This window comes from Phalaenopsis equestris, unplaced genomic scaffold (genome assembly GCF_001263595.1).
Source record: "Phalaenopsis equestris unplaced genomic scaffold, ASM126359v1 Scaffold000002, whole genome shotgun sequence".
Classification (NCBI taxonomy): Eukaryota; Viridiplantae; Streptophyta; class Magnoliopsida; order Asparagales; family Orchidaceae; genus Phalaenopsis; species Phalaenopsis equestris.
Window position 1 is genome coordinate 53333531 of NW_018164444.1, and position 22054 is coordinate 53355584.

Here is a 22054-nt window from a genome sequence, read left to right on the forward strand (position 1 = left end):
AGATGCAAAAAGCAGGGAGAAGTTCATTGTTTGACCACTGAAGGATGTAAAAGCCATCATCTTTATCAAAATTTCATTTTTGTTAAAGCTTATCCATATTCAATCACCTTTAAAATCTGGATTTAGTTGCAGTATGACATAACATATAAATCAATGACAATGGAACTTTTGCTGCATTTCCTTGGTGCAAACTTTGGCTAAGCTTCTGTTGAGGACAATTTTTTGCTTGCTTTGCATTTCAGACCGCTACCACAATTCTGTTTGATTAACTTCTTTCTTGCTCGCTTCAAGAAATTTCTATTGTGAGAACATGTTAAAGTGCAGCGACAACAAAAATGTTGATATCAAATCTTTTAGAAAAAACATATATTTATAATTCCCACCATAACTTTTCAAAAAGTAGATTTCTCCACCACGGCTTTACAACCCCTATTACAAAAAGTTTCAGTCACCTCAAACAAACACCTATAATTCCCACCACAACTTTCGGTCACCCCTATTACAAAAAGTTTCAGTCAACCCCTAATGCAAATGTATTTTACTTCATAATGCAAATTAAGAGCTTAGTTCCAATGTAATCAACAGAATAATCAGATTTATCAGAAAATGTGAACAAATACATGTCCCTCTAAATATAAAATGACTTGTCATGACAGTTCTTGAATTCTTGCCCTATAGACAGCATGACCCGCATGGTGAGGCTTATGAACATGTTTATAAGCAATAGCGGCCCAAGTAAAAGATCTCATAACCTTGTCCTATAAATAAGGCAACTCAATTGGTGGATCCCTATAAGCAAGGCAACTTATTGTTTTATTTACGTGATGGCCTTATGTCGATCAAATTAATTGAATTGGCAATTACATCAATAAAAAAGGCTATAGATGAGATTGAATCTTTGAGAGAGACCAAATCAATTCATTCAGGATCTTGATTTGAGCTTAATATTCTGAATCAACTTGATTTGAAGTTTGGGACGTATCGCTCTATACATTAGTAGCCCAAAAGATAAAGATAGTCTTAGCTTTCGATGTGGTTGAGTGTGAAACTTACAACTAAAGGTATGTTTAGGGCGGCAGCTGCAGATTATTAATAATCTACTCATAAACAGTTGATCCAGATAAGCTGTTGATCAGCAGTTGGTTGTTTGTTTGGTTTGTGTGTTTGGAAAACAACTGATTTGCAGTTGTTTCTAGATAAATGACAATTATGCCCCTGTACAGTAATTTGCTTATGACATAACTATCATAACTATAATAAATCTGCTAATATTTGTTATTAATGCAATCATAATTAATTTATTTTAACATTATATTATATCAAATGCTTTAATAACTCTGTTATTTTTTTTATGAGATCTTTGTAGTCGTTTATTTCTTTAAACGAAAAAATTATTAGTTCACCAATAAAACGAATTTACTCACCAGAAAAATTATCATGGATAAATGCTATATAGTAAATTAAATTAACTTATTATCTTGGATAAATACTACGTAGTAAATTAAATTACCTGTTTGATTACTAATTTTTAAAATTTATATCATCATTTTATTTTTCACAAAGTGAAATATACCTTAGCATGCATAAATAAGGTGGCAGGTATGTAAAAATTAAATTTTAGGTATTTGATATGTAAATATATAAAAATTGAGTGCAATGTATGCAAATCTTTCAAGAAAAATTTTAGCAAAATTATTAAAATAATAAACAATGAACAAATATATATTTTTTTATTAAAATCATTTTTAGCATAAGATTAATTTTCTATTAATACTACCACTAAACAACTCGAATAACACCGGTTCTGGCAAAAGACACGAATAACACCGCGTAACTCACCAATAACACCAAAAAATATAACTAATAACATCTGAATACTACCAGAAAACAGCTCAGATAACACTGGCTCGGGCAAAAGGATTGAATAACATAGTGTAACTCAACAATAACACCAAGAAACCGCGCGAATAACACCGCAATAACACCTGAAAACTACCGCAAATAGCATCACAAAACATTGCGAATCAACGGCTGGCAAAAAGCACAAATAATACCGCAAAAACACCTGAATACTACCACAAATAACACCGCAAAACACCGCTAATCAATGGCTAGCAAAAAGCGCGAATAATATCGTGAATAACAGCGGACGCGGGACGCGGGGAGGGCAAAACCATAAACAATTTTCACTGAACGCTGGATGAAGGGAACCCGAGGGCGACATGTAACACAAAAGGAAACCAGCTTATCTCACAAAGCAACAAATATGAAGAAAACAAACACCTATGTCAGCGTTTTGAAAACTCTCCACAGTTGTTCCGCTATGCCAAATAGGCCCTAAAATATAAGTCAACACAATGGTTAGTCTTATAACCTCACAAAGTAGGCATGGTCACTGATGGGTTAAGTTGATTTAAAGGGCTTGTTAACCTTATATTAGATAATTTAATTGAATTGGAGCTCGCATCAATAGGAAAGCCCAAAGATGGAACTTGCAAACTTGAGAGCAAGACAAGCACATTATGATTTTTCCATAACTTTTGTTTGATTATAGGAATTAAATTGATTGAAATATTAAGGTTTATGGTTCTATTTGTAAATTGCCAAGAAGGTTGTGCTTACAATCCTAGCTTTCCACATGCCCATTTGTGAGACTAATGATTCAAACATTCAAGTCACCTCGACTTTAGGTCTTATGACCTAAACATGTAAGCAAAGGGGCATATATGTTGGTGACACCAAATTCTAAGATCAACTACAAATCAATAAGGTCTAACCAAAGTTTAAAAAGCCGAAATCGGGAACCGAGGCATTTTATTCTAGCTAGTCGAGGTGTAAGCCTTGAGGCAGATCGAGGCCTAAGCCTTTAAGTGGATTGAGGCGTAAAACTGAAAAAAATAAAATTAAAAACTAATAAAATTAAAACTAATTCAAAAATATACTAAACTAATAATATGTTGATTTAATTTATCATTATAAAAAAATAACAACAAATCTAAATGTTAAACATTGATATAAAATAGACGTTTGAATATGATTCAATATACATTCACATAAAATTTAAATATTCATGAGATTCAAGATCAATAGTTGACTCATATTTGCTTTCGTCTTCAAAAAAATCATTATATTTATTATTAACAAATTATATCTCATTTGACACTTTAAATTATTCTTCATTAACTATAATTTTTTTCTTAATATCAATTAATTTAAAATCTAATATATTTCTAAAAAAATTATAAATTAATAACAAAATTACGTAATCATACTTAAATTATCATTTGACCTTTCTGAAGTACTCTATCCAATATATTAAATATAATATAATGTAATATATATTAATAATATAACATATTAATAATATAATATAATATTATTTTTTTACAACTTAATTGAGCTCCGACTCAAACACCGCAGACATAAAACCTCGAGGAGTATGCCTCATAAAAAAGGTGCAATCCTCACAGGTGACATCAAGTCTTAAGCCTCAAGGCATAAACCTAGAATGCCTTTTCAAATACTCAAAAACTAAATCTATCTATTCAACCAACATAGAAGATTCCATAATCTTGAAGACAATTTTGGAAAAGATTTTATGATCATTAAGAGATTTATCAGAATTGTTGATATGCGTTTAAGGCCGTTTACAAAACTGCACTATCTTGGCACACTTCTCAATGCAATGATTGGGTTACTCCATAATTGATCAGAGGTTGAACACATTACCGGCCTAAAAATTTCTATAAATTTGTATTTATCATCAAGGCATGTCCTATAAATAGAAACTTTTTGAAAGTGTAGTTTGCAATTCTAAAAGAAAAGTTAGCTGTGTACATAATGTTAATATTACTCTTTTATTTTGTTTGCTTTTGACTTGGCTAAAAACAAGGGTGCTTGTTGATTGGGCAGCCAATCACTTCATCCACCTATTAGGATAAATTATTTTGCTCTATTATTGACAAAAAAAGGAATCCATGGAGTTCAAAACTTAAGACAAGAAAAAAATAAACAATACCTCATCCGTTCAATGCCCTCTTATCTCCAGCAATAGCCACATAAAATAACATATATTTAATGTAAAACAAAAGTGAGCACAATATAGAGCTCTAGAAAGCTCAGAAAATGTGAGCATGTTCCACACTTATTTTCACTCTTTTTTTTATACTATATTTCAATTGCAAGTCTAGCCTTCACAGAAAAAAATAGACCGAACAACACTTGATTTGCAAGACCCATATGAATGGATTGCTTTAAATTTAGTCGAAACAAATCAAACAAAACAGAGATTGGAAAGCCATTGCTTGCATCATTTGGGATATCTGAAAAAGTATATTTGTCAATTCCATTGCAATGTGGGATCTGAAAATCACCACCAACTCAACTAAATATATATTTGAGTTGATTTTTCAAAATGTATTGGATATCAAATAAAAAGTTAAATATATCTTCCTCTTGATTGCATATGGCTAATTAAACCTCCCGATGAAAAGAAAGAAGTTTAGATTTAGGGGGCCTTTACAACACTTTGTTTGTTTGTTTTTTTCCCTCTCCCACACAAACATAAAAACGCACGCGCCCTGTATATGCAAAACCTTAAACCTAGGACCTCTGGATTAAAAGACAAAGCTCTCAATACTTAGCTAAGGTGTCTTGCATAAGCTTTACTATACTTTGATTAATTGCCTTTAATAAAAGAGATTTGAGCTGAGAAAATAAAGATATATTGTTGGCTCAGTGTGGAAGAAGGATGAATGATCAGAAACTTGATCAAGGTATCATGATTCCATTGTCTTGGGTTTTCATGGGCGGCTCTGTTCTATTTAATTGGTAGAGTAGTCAACCCAACAGAACTGGAGGATCATATCAACAATCATGGGTTACATCATCTAAGGGACACTTATAGAATTGGGGAGGGAACTTGTCAAAGGGATCAATTTTATATGAACTAACAAATAGAAAGCTTCATACCCTACCAGGTGCACCTTACGGGACATGAATTGTAAACTTAGCAATTAGCAAACATTCAAGCTTAGCTCATAACCATAATATATATGTCCTTCTAATTAAGCTAACGACCCAAGGTAAGCATGAGATTTATAAGATTGATTATAGTATTATACATGATATGAAATTGGCTCTTCATGAGCATTGGTTAAACTTGAATTATCCTTAGTAAAATAAGATGTAGAGTAAGTAAGGGAATGTTTTAAACACAAAGTAGAGGACTATTGCTCAACTTTCTAACTTCAACATTTCCATTAGTAAAAGGGATTGAAATTAGATAGATTTCCTTTGAGTTATGATTTCACAACTAAAATGTCATCATCACGAAAAATCCCAATATATTTTTTCTATAGCTTGGAACTCAAAAAGGTTTCTTATGACAATTTCAAATTTTTATGATTGGCAATAATTATAACCATCATAAGGGTATGGCTTTTTTTTTTTTTTTTTTTTTTTTTTTGCTTCGTAACAGGGAGAATTTTAAGATGGATGAATATGTATGTATATGCATGTCTATGCATGTGCATGCATGAATGTGTGACTAATATGGAGTCTGAAGAATATCTCTCGCCTCCACGATAGGAGGTTCTAAAGACGGGGGAGCTACAGCATTGTGTGGAGACTAAATTGTTGACATATTGTCTGCGGAGATATTAACGTCGTCAGATGTATCCTTATGATGATCAATAATGTCAATAACTTGGAGCTGATCAGGAGGAGATTGAATCACTGTCTCTAGCGGAGTACTTTATTTTTTTGGTCTGAGATGGGGGTGTAGATGATGACATTGAGAACTAGAGTGGTCGAACATACGCGAACATACGACATTGAGAACTAGAGTGGTCGAACATACGACAGTTCGAACAATACGAAGGAAAAGGCTCAATCTCTATCTGCTGTCAATATCCATGGTGCTGTGTGCACAACCAAATTTCCTCAGAAACAAAAGAAGTAATGTCTCTTTCAACAAGTACTTTGGCTTCAGATGTACGAGAAAGATTATTAGCGCCAATTTATGTTATTAAATAGATCACATAAAGATTCATTTACACCAAGAAATATATTTTTACTTGATCACATTCAAATATGGACGAATAAGAAGTGAAAGAAAAGTTTTATCCCATTAATTTATGGGCTATCAGATTATTCCCAAGCATTTATATGTCCAATATAAATAATTTTATTCTCTTGAAATGACTTGAAAAATAATCTAAAAGAATATTTCGAATTTTAATTCATTACTTGTGTTTTCTTTTACATTTTTTTATCATTTCGAAGTACAAATAATTCAATTTTAATTCATTTTATAGGTTTATAGAGTCCAAATTTTAAATTATTCTACAAGTCCAAATAACCCGAAATTTCAGCAACCTCCCGGCGTCAAACCATGTTAGGAGGCACAAGGGAATGTCAAACTTCCCAACTGATTCAATATTGTAAGACACTGCTGCAAAGGACAAAATTTTAAATCGCAAAGCAGCATTCCCTTCACGAATAATACTCTACTTTCCCCCAATATTACTTAATTCCCACGGACGGATACTCGCTTTTCCACATATGGGTACTTTAAAACCCCAACTTTTAAAAAAAAAATCAAAACGAGTTCGCAGTATTCCTTGAATGGTACTTAATTCCCACGAACGGGTTTCCAAGCTACCTCAAATGGAAATTTTCAAAAATGACTATGTTGCCCCAACGTGTTATGAGCCATTCATGCTTCGACGGTGTTGACGACGATGAAATGATGGGATCGACGATCGACGACAAAACAGAATAAAATACAATACAATTTTTATTTTAAATTTCTTCTCTCTCCCTCTATTTATTTTACACAAAATAAAAAATATAAAACAAATAAATGGCTTAGTTATATTTTGGACCAATAGTGACTCCTTTTTGGCTGCAAAGTAGGATACGTAAGTAGAAAAGAGGAAGACTGGTCTGATGCAGAGATTAGAAGGTTTCGACATAGGAATCACTCGTACCTCTGAAGCGGGCTATGGCTCTTAGGTTGTTGGCTTCTGTTCACGCGAAGTATAAAACAGGGGAAAGATTCCAATTGTTTTGAACAACGAGAAATATGAGGGTGTCAGCTAGGGCAAACGAGGAAACTCGAAGCAACACTGTGCAGCTAAGGCAAACGAAGAAGATTAGACCGACAAGGGGGATCGACCGTGGCAAAGGGGAGAGCTCGGGTTTGAGCTAAGGCAAAGTGTCTCCGCTCGAGTTCAATACGTTGGTTTCACGCGACGACACAAGTTTCGGTGGGTTGGCTTCACATAAAGACATGGAGAGAGGCAGGGTAGGCAAAAAACAAACACAGAAGACAAAAGATTTCCGGCATGAAATGGGAAGGAGACGGATGGATGAGAAAGACAAGGATGCAATGGAGGACATGAGGGGCTATGAGTTTCAAAAATGTTCTACAGTGCAAGAGACGAGAAGGGCAGAAGAAGAGCGGCTCGGGTCTGACACTGTACAAGGCGGGGAGGGACCACAATGCCGCCTAGGAACTTGACAATACAGCAAGAGAAGGCGAAATTGAGGTTACCAAGGCAGAGCAAGTTGCACAGAGCGTCGCGACTGTCTGCTTCAGTTTTGAAGGAGGTCTACGCAAGCTGCAATCCCGTTGTAATTAATTGAAAATGAGAATCGCACGCTCGAATCTTGAGACGGGGAAGAAGAATACATATTGCAACTTTGTGAGGCACCAAGAGCGAGATTGAAAGAATTAGAGCATGGTTGTGGCTCGGGATAGAGCGAAAGGAGTGTGTTGTGATCCTAGGAGTGGGTTGCAATCCTGTTGTTGCTTTCCCGCTAGATATAGTCGCGACAGTAAGCGAGCGCAGGAATTTTAAGAGGTTTTTGCAAGTTGTGATCTTGCCTTCAATCATGGAAGGTAAGAATGGGAAGCTTCGAATTTTTGGGTCGCGTGAAATGGCTTCTACCTGCTCTAAATTCGGACAGCAAAGGGTACAGGGGGCGATCGTGAGGCGTCGATTCTAAGTGGTTTCTTTTGTTTGTAATCGAGCTCTCCGCTCTTTTAATAGAGAAGAGGGGACAGTTATATTGTATTTGAATAAAGCACCATAATTAAAAAAATAGGAATATTAAATATTTTCATTTGATTAATTATTTCCTTTTTAAGGGTCAACAACACCTAGTTTCTAGTTGGACACTCAGTCTAATAAATACATTTTTTATTTTAGGTATTCTTACATCACTTCATTAATTATAGCATTTATATCTTTGACTTTTTCTCCTAAATAACTAAAAAGTAATATTATTTAATGTATCATTATATTTGCTAAAAAAATATTATCTAATATGCTTTAAATTTGGTTAATTAAATATAATTATTGATGCACATAATATATGTATATGTGGTGCAAACTTAGTGCTCTAATTAGTAAAAGGCCACTTTGCTTTACACATTAAACCAAAAAAGAACTCAGATGCATCGAATTGCTCTAAACTTTTTTAAAACACTAGGATTAGCATTGATTTGATTGAGATTTAATCACTCTTTAAATTCAATTAACCCCAATTTCACCATAAACGCCATAAAAAAGGACTATTTATGTTGGTCATGCCGTTAAAAAAGAAAGGTAAAATTAAAGTGGATCACTGTAGCAACTCTCTAACCAGAAAAATTATAGAAGGTTTCCATTTACAAGTATAAATGCATATAGAGAAATAACAAAAGATTTTTTCCGATTTATAAACAATTATTAATATTAGAAAAAACTTATTAAATGACTTTCAAACAGCCAATAGGTTTTTGTTAATCAAAATGTCAGTTAAGATAACCGAAATGGCCTACAACTTATTTACAAAGCATAAATAAAAATAAAACAAAATTAGATAAATTTAAACAGCTATCGAACCAATTGGCCAACAGACAAATTGAACACTAAAGAAATATATACAAAGGATGCCCGAATAGAAGTCGACAAGGAAGGCATAAAGCTAGCAAAACAAAATTCAAGGCTACGCATGAGTGGATTTCTAGAATATAGATATTCATAAGCAACAAGATGAAAATGAGTATAAGCATAACATACTGGGCCATATTGCTGTCGGTGTTGATTTGAAGGCAAAGCATGGAAGTCTGCATCCAACACGGCAATCACGCTATTCAAAGAAACTAAAACAAGGCAAAGGTCAGTATCAAATCTGTGAAAAAATGATGCAAGACACCTAATATATACATTCAGAAAATTTAATACACAAGAAGGTACCCAAGGATGGAATTACAAAACCTGCCAGATGTAAAAGAATTTGCAAAATTATTAGGTAAAAATTAAATTTAGTCCCACAGATACCATAGAACGCCGTCTTCAAATGTACTGAACGCTGTGTAAAATAATGCAAGCAAGCTCCTTACGATGGATTTCAAAATATCACCAACTATGCGTTTAAATAAGTGCCGCCTCAAATGCACCCTAGAACATAGGCAAGTTACAAGAATCAAACCAAATTTCAAAAAAAAAAAAAAAAAAAGGCCAAAAAGCACCGCCAAAGCCAGGAAAAAAAAAAAAAGCCATTGTTAAGTTTGTCACATGACTCATTTGACAATTTAAAATCAGATAATCCATAATGACAAGTGGAAGGCATCATAGGCTTTGGAGAGATTTCTAAGAGAGGACATGAAGATGCTTTTGCTTAAAAAGAACTTAAAAATAAAATTCACCGGAAGTAAATGAAAATTTCAAGTTGTTTGGAAATTTTTAAAATGTAACAGCCTACGTGTGTTGCATCGCCATCACATTATTGACACATCAATCATTCATCACATTCAAATGTTCTTGGTTAGAGCAGATAAATTTGTCCAAAACTCAATACTAGCTTGATGAGCACTCTGATTTTAATAGATCAAAAATCCATTTTAGGGTCTGTTTGGGGCAGTTTTAAATGTTTGAAGAAGCAGTTGTGAAACTGCTGAAGAAAAAACTGTTATTTAAAAAGTTGTGGTGGCTATTACAAAAAAAAAAATTTTAAATGTCAGATTGCAACTTTCTAGCAGTCATCTCAGATAGTCAGATATGGTAGCAAAATATAGTTTTTATCTACAGTTTTTTTTAGAACGCAGACAAAAAATAGTTTTACCAAATATAAAAAATTATGGAGTGGCACCACACTGCCGCACAAAATGAACCCTTAGTCTCAAATTATTCTGCATTTTCAATTGTCTCTTAACTCATCAAATATGAACCAAGATGGCCTTGCCATTCGCTTCGATATTCCTTTAGGCATAAATTGGTGAAAGCAAGCTTTTTTAAGTGCATATTGGAATTATTAGGGTCAATAACTGCTTAATTCCAGCTCAAAATAACGTGATGACCTCAAAAAATTCAAAATATCTTCATGAAACGCTTCCCTGGGCATGTTTTCATTTAAAAAATGACAAAGTTGACTGTACGACATAATTAACTCAAATTAGTGAGTTGTGATACTAAATTGAACACCATAAAAAAATTGGGACTAACATAAGCACACCTCAAAAGTCTAGTTAAGCTCAAAAAACAAAACATTTTAAGCTCATTCAATAAAATAGAGAACTACCATCACTTATCCTCCAATCATTCATCTCCATCGTCATTCAATGGATTAAAATTCACTCAATATCAGGAACACAGAACCTGTGGTACTCGCCCAACCAAGTGATTAATTAGAAAATAGTGGCACTACATAAATGTTAGCGAAAAGCATTCTGCAATGACAATTGACTAGTATACACATAAGACCATTTTAACAATTTAGCTAATTCAAGAGAGATTATAGACTACTGGTAATAACTGCCTTCAGAAATTCTACGATGCACAGCAGCTGACAGAACACCATCTCACATCTGCAGCAGCAACTCAGCAATTCCATGGCAATCCATCTTGTCAGGCTTTAGCGCAGCCTCCTCCCATGAGAGGGAAATAGAGGGAGAATAGCAGAGCAGAAAAATTCACGAGAAAAGAAATCAGATTTTCCTACAACAAGGGTGAGGGTGTATTTATAGCCCACACCTCAAGGTAAACTTGTAAGCAGAAAGTTACAAAAATAAACCCAAAACTAAAGAAACTTAAAGAGCTCTTACAAATAAAACCAAGTAAAAAAGTGAGGGACCAATGTCACAATCTCTAAATTGGTTCTTTAATTCATCAAAAACCAAGTAAAAAACAACAAGATTTCTCTCTCACAATTCAACAACTCCAAGAAATATTGATAATTTCAATAAGCCAGAGCTTTTGTCAACATATCTGATGCATTGCCATATGTTGGAAACTTCACAATCTCCACAATCCCATCATGAACTGCCTCCTCAATGAAAAGGAACTTCACATCTATATACATAATTCTTTTATGATACATAGGATTCTTCGAGATAAGTAAGCATATTGACTGTCATAAAACAAAGACACAAACGTGAGTGCAAGTTGAATTAACACTCTTAAAAATCAATCATTTCAATCATAAATCTTTTTTATGCTTCAGATGCAGCAATGTATTTAGCTTCAATTATAGACAACGATATAACTAGCTACAAAATTAGCCTTCCAACTAACAGTATTTTCAAACACACTAAATACATAACCTATATGGGATCTCCAGGTATCAAAACATCATACGATATCTGAATCTACATATTATGTAATCACTTCATCTAAATAATCCAATATTTCATAGCTCAATCCCACGGTCATAGCCCCATTTAAGTACCTTAGCACCCATTTTAGCTTCCTAATAACATCTCACTAAATCAAACATGAACCTACTTATTACCATGACTGCATAAGCCAAATTTATGCATGCAACAAATCATAGCATGCGTGAAACCATCCACAATAATTTAGTAAGGATTTTTCTTAATACATAATCTTTCAACATCATCGCAGGTTATTTGATTCTTACTCAACTTAAAATGTACTGGTAAAGGTATCGAAACATGTTTAGAAGCTGTCATTTTATACATGTTCCCAATCTTTTTGATTAATGTACAAAGGACACTTCCTGCCCTTCTTTATTTCAGATGATATCCATTCTAGAATTTACCTGGCAGAACCAATATTCTTCACTTTTAACTCCACCTTAAGAAAGCCTTCAATCTTGTGATTTCTATTAAGCTAATGCCTACAAATAACCTATCATCAAAATGAAGTAAATGGCATAATGCTATTGACCGCCTCAAATTTCGAATATACACAATCATCATTATTTCTAAGACTGAAGAGTATATCAAGCATATGCTCATCAAAACATTAGCAACACATCCTTGGAATTCATTTTACCTTGGATAAGAATCATTTCAGAAAAACATAATTGATTTCCCAATCAAACTTCAGTAAAACTACTAGGTTAAATCATGTAAATAGTATCTTCCAAATCTCCATGCAGTAATGATGTTTTAATATTCATGTGCTCAATGTACATGGCAAACTACCCAAGTACGATAGGGAAATGTATAAATGTATATCATAAAACTTGAGATAATTTCAGTATAGTTTACACCCCTTATGTAAACTCTCGTCATAAGTCTAGCTTTGAAATTTAGCTCTTACACTCCAAGAATTTCACCCTTCTTCTAGCAAAACCATTGCAGCAGACAATCTACTTATTTATTATCTCGACATCTAAGTGCTATTCTTCCTAAGGGAGATCTCTCTTTATTCATAGTTTGTTACCATTTATTTCTTTCTGTACTTTCCGTGACTCCCTTAAAGAAACTTGATTCACCTCCTGTTAAAAATACGCAAGAAATAATAATTGCATGCCCATATCTTTGCGGTCTTGAACTATTCTACTAAGTTTGCCCCTAGCCAAATCAAATGTTCTTTGTTGCATTTCTTCAATGAATCGAAGTCTAAGCTATTCTGTTTCTGCTTTAGTTGATCCTTAATCATAACCTTCAATGATTTCAAGTTTCTTTGACCGCTTCGCCTCAAGTTGCAATAGTCTTGCTTTGGTCCATGGTTTTTGGAACTAAACTTTTTTTGTTGTTAATTAAAAAAATGTCATCACTGTCTCTTAAATATTTAAGATGATCCAATTCCAAACATCAAAAATTATACAATTTTACATTCTCAGGATATCCAATGAAAAACATTTCAGAACTCTTCTGATTCTTCTTTTATAATGAGTATAAGCAAAGCAACCAAATACCTTTAGTCTAATATAGTAACTTGGTTGTCTAATCCCCGTTTCTTATCGAGACTTGAACAAAATAGACCATAAATAATGTAAATTTATCAAAAAGGGAGTCTACTAACTGTTTACGCAAAAAAAGTCCATAACAAAACTACATTTTTTTTTTGACAGAACTGCATTATTAAATATACATCTTGCCATTGCAAGAATGAACCTATTATAGCCTTCAGCTAGCACATTTTACTTAAGTGTCAACATCACTATATGATTTTGTAATGCATATAATATATTATAAATTGATCCGAACAAAATCCAAAGTTGTGGAGAGTTCTCGGCTTCTTGTCCTTTCCATTTTGAGTTCCAATCAATGCTCCTTTCTTTGAAATCTTCCAAAGCTTCAATTTTTGGTTCAAAAAATAAACCAATAACTTTCTTAAATAATTATCAGCAAAAATATAGAAACACCTTGCTTTGCCATGTGCACTTCCTAGGACCCCAGATAAATATAAATGCACATGAACTAATTTTTTAAGATTTATATTCTAAAGTGGCAAACCTCAACCTCTCAGTTTTTCCAACCACAAAATGTTCACAAAAATCCGAATTAATAGGTTTTTTATTTTCAAAGAACCCTTATTTATACACTTTTTTTAAGCCTTCTTAGGCTTACATGTCCTAATCTTTAATGCTACAACTTGGTTTCATCAACAAAATAACAAGTCATGCTAACACATACTCCAATCACAGTTCTACCTAGCAACGTAAGAACTACATTCATATTAATGTCTTTCTTTAACATATGAATGTCTTTCATGATGACTATGAGAGCAATTGCCTTCATCATTACATTTAACACTGTATTCACTGCAATTTGGTTCATCAAGTGCAATCCAATTTCTTCAAGTTCAAAACATACCTTACATTTTTTAGCAATCTTTTCATGCTATCATACAGTTTGAGTTGAACGAATCCTTCACCTTTAAATTTACATGCCTTGTTATTTGCACCACACATTATGCCAGCTTTTCCATTGCAAGGCTCAAAACCAACTCTTGTTTGGGCACAAAAGCAAAAAGCGCATAGATTCTACAATCTACCCCTTCATGAACATAAGCTAGAAATAAATTCGACATTGCCATAGCATTTCTCCACAGTTGTAGCATCTCATCCATCTCTAAATGTTTATTAATTATTGTTCTCCTCTCTAGAAATTACTTCCTGAAATGGCCTTTTTACAACAAAGAAAGCTTTTTCTTCTTGCCTTCGACTTGGGTCATGATTGGTTCCTAGATCTTGGCTGATACAGCCGATTAGATAAAAAGAACTAATCTCTGAACGCTGATCTTTTATCTATAGCTTTTTAAAGTGCTGAACGTACAAGACAAATAGAATTGCACAGTCAGCTTTGTTCAACACCTCTCCATGTAATATTTTCTTCTATTTTTAAGGATCGCCTCCCGCAGAGCTGCATCCAAGCACTAGTGCACAATAAATGACTTCATTTTCAGCCTCAAAGGCTAAAATCAGTGAGAACACTGATCTTTTAAATCTCAATCGAGGCCACCAGAATCATCTTTATTCTTTAACCACCTTCCTCCTTCTCGACTATGTTCTTGATATACGCAGCCGGCTACAACTCGAACAGCCCTTGAACAACCAATCCCCAATCCTCGGTGCCCTTTGCCAGCAACCTTTCTTTCTCAGTGCAAGAGACATAACTCCTCCGGTTTCTGGTAATAGCTGATTCACGTGAAATTAAAGATTGCATGCAACACCTTAGCGCTAAAGCCTAGCAAGAAGAAAGTAAACTAGAGAGAAGCTGAAGGAGAAAAGGAGAGAAGAAGAAATTCAGTAGAAGAGGAATGAAAATGGATGGTTCTAAAATAAGGAGTAGGGTTGTATTTATATTCATAATGTGAAATAAACTTACAGATAATTACACAAATAACCCCAAAACTAAAGAAATTAAAACGAGCTCTTACAAATAAAACTAAGGAATTAAAAGACCAATATCATAATTATAATGAAAATTAAATAAATAGATCTTTCTTTTTCCTGATCGAACAACCATTTCTAGTCAACTAGATATTTTCCATGCTTCAATGAAATTTCAAATACCATCCATCAATAAATAAAAATCATTTTTGGAAGGCCAAATATCGCAATACCCACCTAAACCATCTGCTGCGGCGCTCTGGGTGCAGCCAATGGCATCCCACCAGTCAACACCAGACAAAAGACACCACCAAAACCTACAAACAAATTGATTTGCAAACTCCAAACAATAGCTTAATTAGACCCATACAAAAATTTAGCGGCGTAAAGAAAACCTGTCTGCAATAGCACGTTCCCATGCAGCCGAGCTAACTTTAGCTTGATTGCTGGAAACAGCTGAAGGAAGAACACGAAATATCTTCAAGGTTGTCCGATCTTTGTTTGTGTCATGCCAAACTGAGGCCAAGCAGCAGCCACTAGATGAGAAGGCAGGTGTAGCAATGGCTGAACCAACATTGATGTGGTAACTATCAAGTTGATTGAAATTTGCACCAGAGAATATGTGGACTCCACCACGAAGAAAAGCAACAGCAACTTCACCACCATGCGCAGAATAAACTATTTGAGCTAGCTGCCTCACATCGCTTGGAAGGTCATATGGGTCAAAGCTGAGCCTTTTTGCCCTCTCAATGCTACTGTCAGATGAATTCCTCTCATCAGAGATGGTCGACGAAGAAGTGCATGGTTGGGGATTTGCCATGTCATCTGTTGGTGGAATGCTTTTGTTAACTCTAGTTAACCATACTGTTTGCATGGGCGGTTGCCCCCCAAAACTAGAAGGATTCCCAAATATTGGATGTAAAACAACAGGCTGAAGAGATGATTCCCAGCACTGGACCCTCCATCCCGTTATCGAAGGGCCCTCATCAGGATCATATGGAGACATGTACTGACCTGCACAAAGAATAGAGTACATAAAATTTCTTCTTCGGTTGACTGAAATTAAGTGTATTAACATTGCAAGGCAAATGGAAACAAACTTGTCTATGAAACGTACAGGATGATGGTGAATGGGTATTACAAGAAAATATTTAATAAAGAAATTGGAAGAGAATTCCAACATTTAAAATAAGTTCAGTAAAACCTTCAACTATTACTACTGCAATCATTGACCCTCCCTTTGTTGGATCAAAAGCCACAGCAGTAACTCCAGAACCCCATGTAGTGGTTGCTGCAGACTGAGCAGCAGCTTCAGGGCTTACATATGCAGAAAAATTAGAAACAGGAGAACAGTGAAGTGGTGCAGCCTCAATTATCTCTTGATCTGTTTGCTTCTTTCCTTGCTTTTCTAGAGAGATTACATACTCTTGCAAACTAAACAAACATGCTGCAAGAGGTGCAAAGCCTGTCCAACAGGGAGGACTCAATGGAGGAAAAATTGAGCAGGTTGTATTTAGCTTAGCGGCCACGTGAAAGCCATTCCCAGGGCCAGGTGTAACCTCCCATACAACAACAGTCGATGGGTTAACAAGAGGAACACCAGCAACGTGCATGACCCCTGCTTCAGTAATGATGGCATCAGCAGCCATTATACCACTTGGTCCAGCTCCTAGAAGTCCTTTGCTTGTTGAAAACCATTTCTGTGGTTCACCATTTTCAGGAGGAGGCCACTGTGCCCAGTGAAGCTGGATGGACCCTGATGAGAAAACTGAACAAACACAAAGGAAGTTTGGCCATTTTGCTGCAAGAATATATTTGTCCATTATTTCAGAGAAAGCCACCAAAAAATTTTGAAAAATGAAACAAAGGACCATGCACAAACTTATCAACACAACAATCCAAACCTGCAGTTTGAGGTTGATGTGTACTGAACTTCTCCTCAAAAGTCGACTTCATATTAGACGAGTTGTTAGGATTTGAAGGCAGTGAACGAATCTTGAAAAAAAGCAAAGACAACCCCACGTGAATATTACCTCCATTACAATCAAGTAAGGGGAAACAAAAATTTATCTCTGTTTAAATAATGCCAACAATTAAATGCCTGAATCTTCTGAAAAAAAAAAATAGATCAGAAACTGACAATGGGTGGGGCTGCAAAAATAAACCATCAAACTGAGGCCGCCAAGTTGGTTTAAAATAACAGAATAAATCAAACTAATGTAACGGACCAGTTCCTATAAGCACCATGTGGTAGCTTTTCAGCTTCTTAACAATGAAATACAGATGACAATTCAAGTCATACATATGAATCCTTGAGTGCTGGAAAGATGCACACCACTGACTCATTGCATGACAACAAATTAGTTGATATTTGTTTTCAGGAAAAACTCCTTTGTTAGATGGATGATGGAAGGAAATGTGCACATAGAAAAAAAAAAAAAAAGTAAATAAGAATAGGTATTAATGAAATTACGAATTTAATTTAAATTTATTTGAATTATATAAAAATAAAATAACTACAGTGTGATTTGAACTAGAACAAAATTTTATTGCTCAGTGACTCTTTATATATTTTGGAAGAAGAGTTGGTTTATTTATAATATTAATCGAAAGAAATTAATACCGTCCATCCAATTGTTCGTACCCTAACATTCCAAACTCACGAGTCGGTTTGTGCAGCAATTGCCTCAAAATCTGACTTACATGGCATGAATAAAAAAGGATTGCATCCTCGAACAATTAATTAAAAAATAAGAGGAGAAATAGCATACCGCTGTCATTCCTGACAACCATTTAGTGACAACAGCAAGATCTTGCCTCCATTCATGTTCACATTGCCAAGAACTGACATCTCGAACAAGATGAATGGGACCCTAAAATACAAACAAAAAAAGGCAAAATTTGCCATTGTAATTTGAAAAAAACTGCCAGCATCTTTTTTACAATAAATGAGCAAAACAAAAAAAAAGGAAGATCATTTTGTCGCATCAAGTAACAATTTCACGATTGGTCTACAGACTCAGAGCTAATTCAACCGTGTAATTTGCCCAAATGGCAGATCGATGCTTCCCAACATGCAGGAGTTGGGGTTAGAAGAAAAAATTGCAGCAAAAACAGGACAAATAGAAAAAAAGATGGCAGTTGCACTTATGAGATCAATCTAATATTTTGACAAACAATTTAACCTAGGCCTGTTCAACTACAAAATTAAAAAGGTTTATTGAAGTTATGAGAAAACTATACTTCAATAAATCTATAGATCTCCAAATTTTTACCTGTGATGCCTGAGTCCATATAGTGATTCTGCCATGAAAATTAGCTATCAACAGTGCACGAGAACAAGACTTCGGTGACCATTCAATAAACTGAACAAAATCTCGTGGGGAATCTGTTCAAATACCATTATAATGAAACAACATTAGAAAGGCCATGTCAATCTATAACTACTCATAACTATGAATTTAAGAAATGAAAGCGCCGATCCCCTCCAAAATTGTAAAAACCAATATTTCATTTGACCTTTACTGGAAACAATGACTCTTGGTAAACTTGATGTAGAATGAAGCAATGTGCCATCAAAAGAGAATATATGGTATTTAGTGTTTAGATTACAACTTTAGGTCACCAGTATGGAGTATAGATATATTAATCATACGAAGTCAAGTAGAAATTTAAACAGCTCATAAATGCAAGTCATGAAATTTAATGGGGAAACATCTCAGTCAAAACCAAAGTGAAAGAACTGAAAGTGAAATCAAACAAAGATTATGCATAGAAAAAAATAAGTGAGAGTAGCACCGAGCAAAGGTTATAGTGTATGAGGATTGATACGAGGACTTAGAAAAGTTCACAAAATGATTAGAAGAGAAACACTGAAAATGAAATAGGATTTGGAACTGTTTAGGAGCAATAGCTGCAGTCCTCATCGAAAACAGCTAGAGGAAGGAATCCGGCAAAGATGTTAAAGACTACAAACATCAAGGAAAATCCACCACCTAATTCCTGACAAGCTACAAGCACACCACTTCCAAAAGGAAGAGTATACAGAGCTCTTAGAACTGAATTTTAGAGAAAACAATCCGCAAATGCATAAACTCAATCCAAAGTTCTTTAACAGTTCAAAAACAAGCTATTTATACTAAGCCAATAAAAAACCAACCTAACTGTAATTCAAAATTGAAACTTGTGGGAAATCAAAGAAATAATTTGTATTTCACCTTCTTCTTTGAATTGATCATACAATGTATTATATAGGAGATTAAAAAGAGAAAAACTAGGAAACTATTTAACTAATTCCCTTGATTTAAGGGATTACAAATTTATTATAATTTCTTTAATTTAAGGGATTTACCAATTAATTATAATTTCCTTAATTAAGGAAATTAGAATTAATTGGTAAATCCCTTAAATTAACACTCCCCCTCAAGCTGAGGAATAGATGTTTTTCATTCCCAGCTTGGATACAAGATCATGGAAACTTAAACTATTCAGTCCCTTTGTAGAACATCGGCTAATTGTCTTTCTGATGGAACATAGGACATACACACTAACCCTTCCTCCAGTTTTTCTTTGATGAAATGTCTATCAATCTCAATAAGTTTTGTCCTATCATGTTGTATAGGATTATGAGCTATATAAATGGCAGACTTGTTGTCACAGTAGAGCTTCATAGAACCCTCCCATGGGATTCTTAAATCATCCAAGATGATTCTCAGCCACAGTAATTCACATAATCCTTGAGCAATAGCTCTGAACTCTGATTCAGCAGATGACCATGCCACTACATTCTGCTTCTTGCTACTCCATGTTACTAGATTACCTCCAAGAAAAGTACAATATCTTGTAGTTGATCTTCTATCCACTATGGAGCCAGCATAGTTAGCGTCGGTGTAGGCTTCCAGAGTAAGAGTGTCATTCCTTTTGAACAAGATTCCTTTCCCCGGATTGTCTTTCAAGTAATGCAGTACCCTGTAGGCAGCCTGAAGATGAGATTCTCTAGGATCATGCATGAATTGACTGATCATACTTACAGAATATGCTATGTCTGGTCGAGTGTGAATAAGGTATATGAGTCTGCCAACCAATCTCTGGTACATTCTTTTATCCACAGTTGGTTCTTCTTTAGCTTCTCCCAACTTATAGTTTGGATCTATTGGAGTAGTGATTGGCTTACACCCAGTCTTCCCTGTTTCTGTCAATAAATCAATCACGTACTTTTGCTGAGATATGAAGATCCCCTGTGTGGAATATGTCACCTCAAGACCGAGGAAGTACTTCAATTTCCCCAGTTCCTTAATTTCAAATTCTTTAACTAGTCTCAGTTTCAATTCATGTTTCTCTTTCTCATCATTTCCAGTCACTATGATGTCGTCCACATAGACTAAAAGAGCAGTCACTCACCCTGCAGCTGAATGTTTAATGAAAAGAGTGTGGTCACCTTAGCTTTGATTATACCCAGATTCCTTCATGACTTTTGCAAATTTGTCAACCCATGCTCTAGAAGATTGTTTTAACCCATAAATGGGTTTTTTCAGCTTGCACACCTTGTTACATGTGTCCCCTTCAACTCCTGGAGGGATGTTCATGTAGATTTCCTCATTTAGGTCACCATGAAGGAAAGTATTCTTTACATCATACTGTAGCATTTGCCAATTAAAGTGAGCAGCCAATGATAACAGGATTCTCACAGTGTTCATTTTTGCAACTGGAGCAAATATTTCCTGATAATCCACCCTGTAAGTCTGAGTGTACCCTTTGGCTACTAACCTTGTCTTATATCTTTCAAAAAAACCCATCAGCCTTGTACTTTAATGTAAAAATCCACTTGCAATCAACAATGTATTTTTTCTTTGGTTTGTCAACGATCTCTCATGTTTTATTCTTTTCTAAAGCACTTATTTCCTCTTTTATAGCGTCTCTCCATTCTTTTTTTGTCAATGCCTCAAGACACATTGTTAGGAATGGCAATGGTGTTCAAACTCACAATGAATCTTTTGTGGGCTGGTGTTAGGTGCTTGAGAGATATATAGTAAGATAGTGGATATAGTGGATTGGATTCTTGGACTTGTGTCAGTTTAGGAATGGTCTTTCTCCTTGAATACACCTGAGGAAATCTCGAGAAATCATTAGTGAGACTAGTTGGAGTAGGAGATGATAAGGGTTCAGGATCAAGTGACTCAGATATGATTGGTTCAGAGGACTCGGGTTCAGCTGGAATAGGAGGAGAGTTTGATCTAGGTTCAACAACACGGGCTGGCGCATGTGAAAGGTCAAGGGTTTTAAGTGGTTCAAAGGACTCACAAGTACTATCTTCCATCATGGAAATCTCCCCCTGAGGAGAGGACTTGGATAAAAAGGATTTATTTTCTGTGAAAGTGACATCTGCAGAGATGCAAAATTTTCTGGTAGAGGGATTGTAACACTTATATCCCTTTTGAGTGGAGGAGTAACCTAGGAAAACACATTTGATGGCTCTGGCATCTAGCTTCCCTCTATGTTGTTTGTGGACATGAACAAAGGCAGTACACCCAAATACCCTGGGAGTGAAGCCATTTGAGGTTCTGAAGTGAGGGTAGAAGCTATTTAGGACCTCTATAGAGCTATTGTTTTCTAACACACGGGAGGGAAGTCTATTGATCATGTGTGTGGCAGTAAGAACGGCTTCTCCCCAATTGGACTTAGGAACATTCCCTTGAAAGAATAAGGCTAGGGTGGTGTTCAGTAAATGTTCATTCTTTCTTTCAGCTACTCCATTTTGTTGGGGTGTGTCCACATATGATGAGTCATGGATAATCCCCTGTGATTGAAAATAAGGTGAATAAGATTGAAAATAAGGTGAAAGAATTTGATTGAAGTAATCTCTAGCAATGTCTGTCCTAAAGCCTTTTATTTTGACCCCCAAATTGATTTTGAACCATTGAATGGAAGTTAGGTATAACTGTGCTAATTAGGTATAACTGTGCTAACATCAAGAGCC

General features: G+C 34.9%; 1 protein-coding gene across 3 annotated transcripts in view; it reads right to left on the minus strand.

The window, feature by feature from the left end:
• LOC110023498 (mediator of RNA polymerase II transcription subunit 16) overlaps positions 1–22054 on the minus strand; it is an 80452-nt gene that overhangs the window by 45709 nt on the left and 12689 nt on the right. For all 3 annotated transcript variants that reach the window (XM_020722963.1, XM_020722955.1, XM_020722971.1), the window contains 7 exons: positions 18354–18466; positions 17850–17951; positions 16983–17073; positions 16283–16879; positions 15474–16092; positions 15316–15395; positions 9072–9154 (listed from right to left, as the gene is read on the minus strand). In XM_020722963.1, coding sequence (XP_020578622.1) covers positions 9072–9154; positions 15316–15395; positions 15474–16092; positions 16283–16879; positions 16983–17073; positions 17850–17951; positions 18354–18466 — 1685 coding nt within the window. The remainder of the gene's footprint in view (positions 1–9071; positions 9155–15315; positions 15396–15473; positions 16093–16282; positions 16880–16982; positions 17074–17849; positions 17952–18353; positions 18467–22054) is intronic.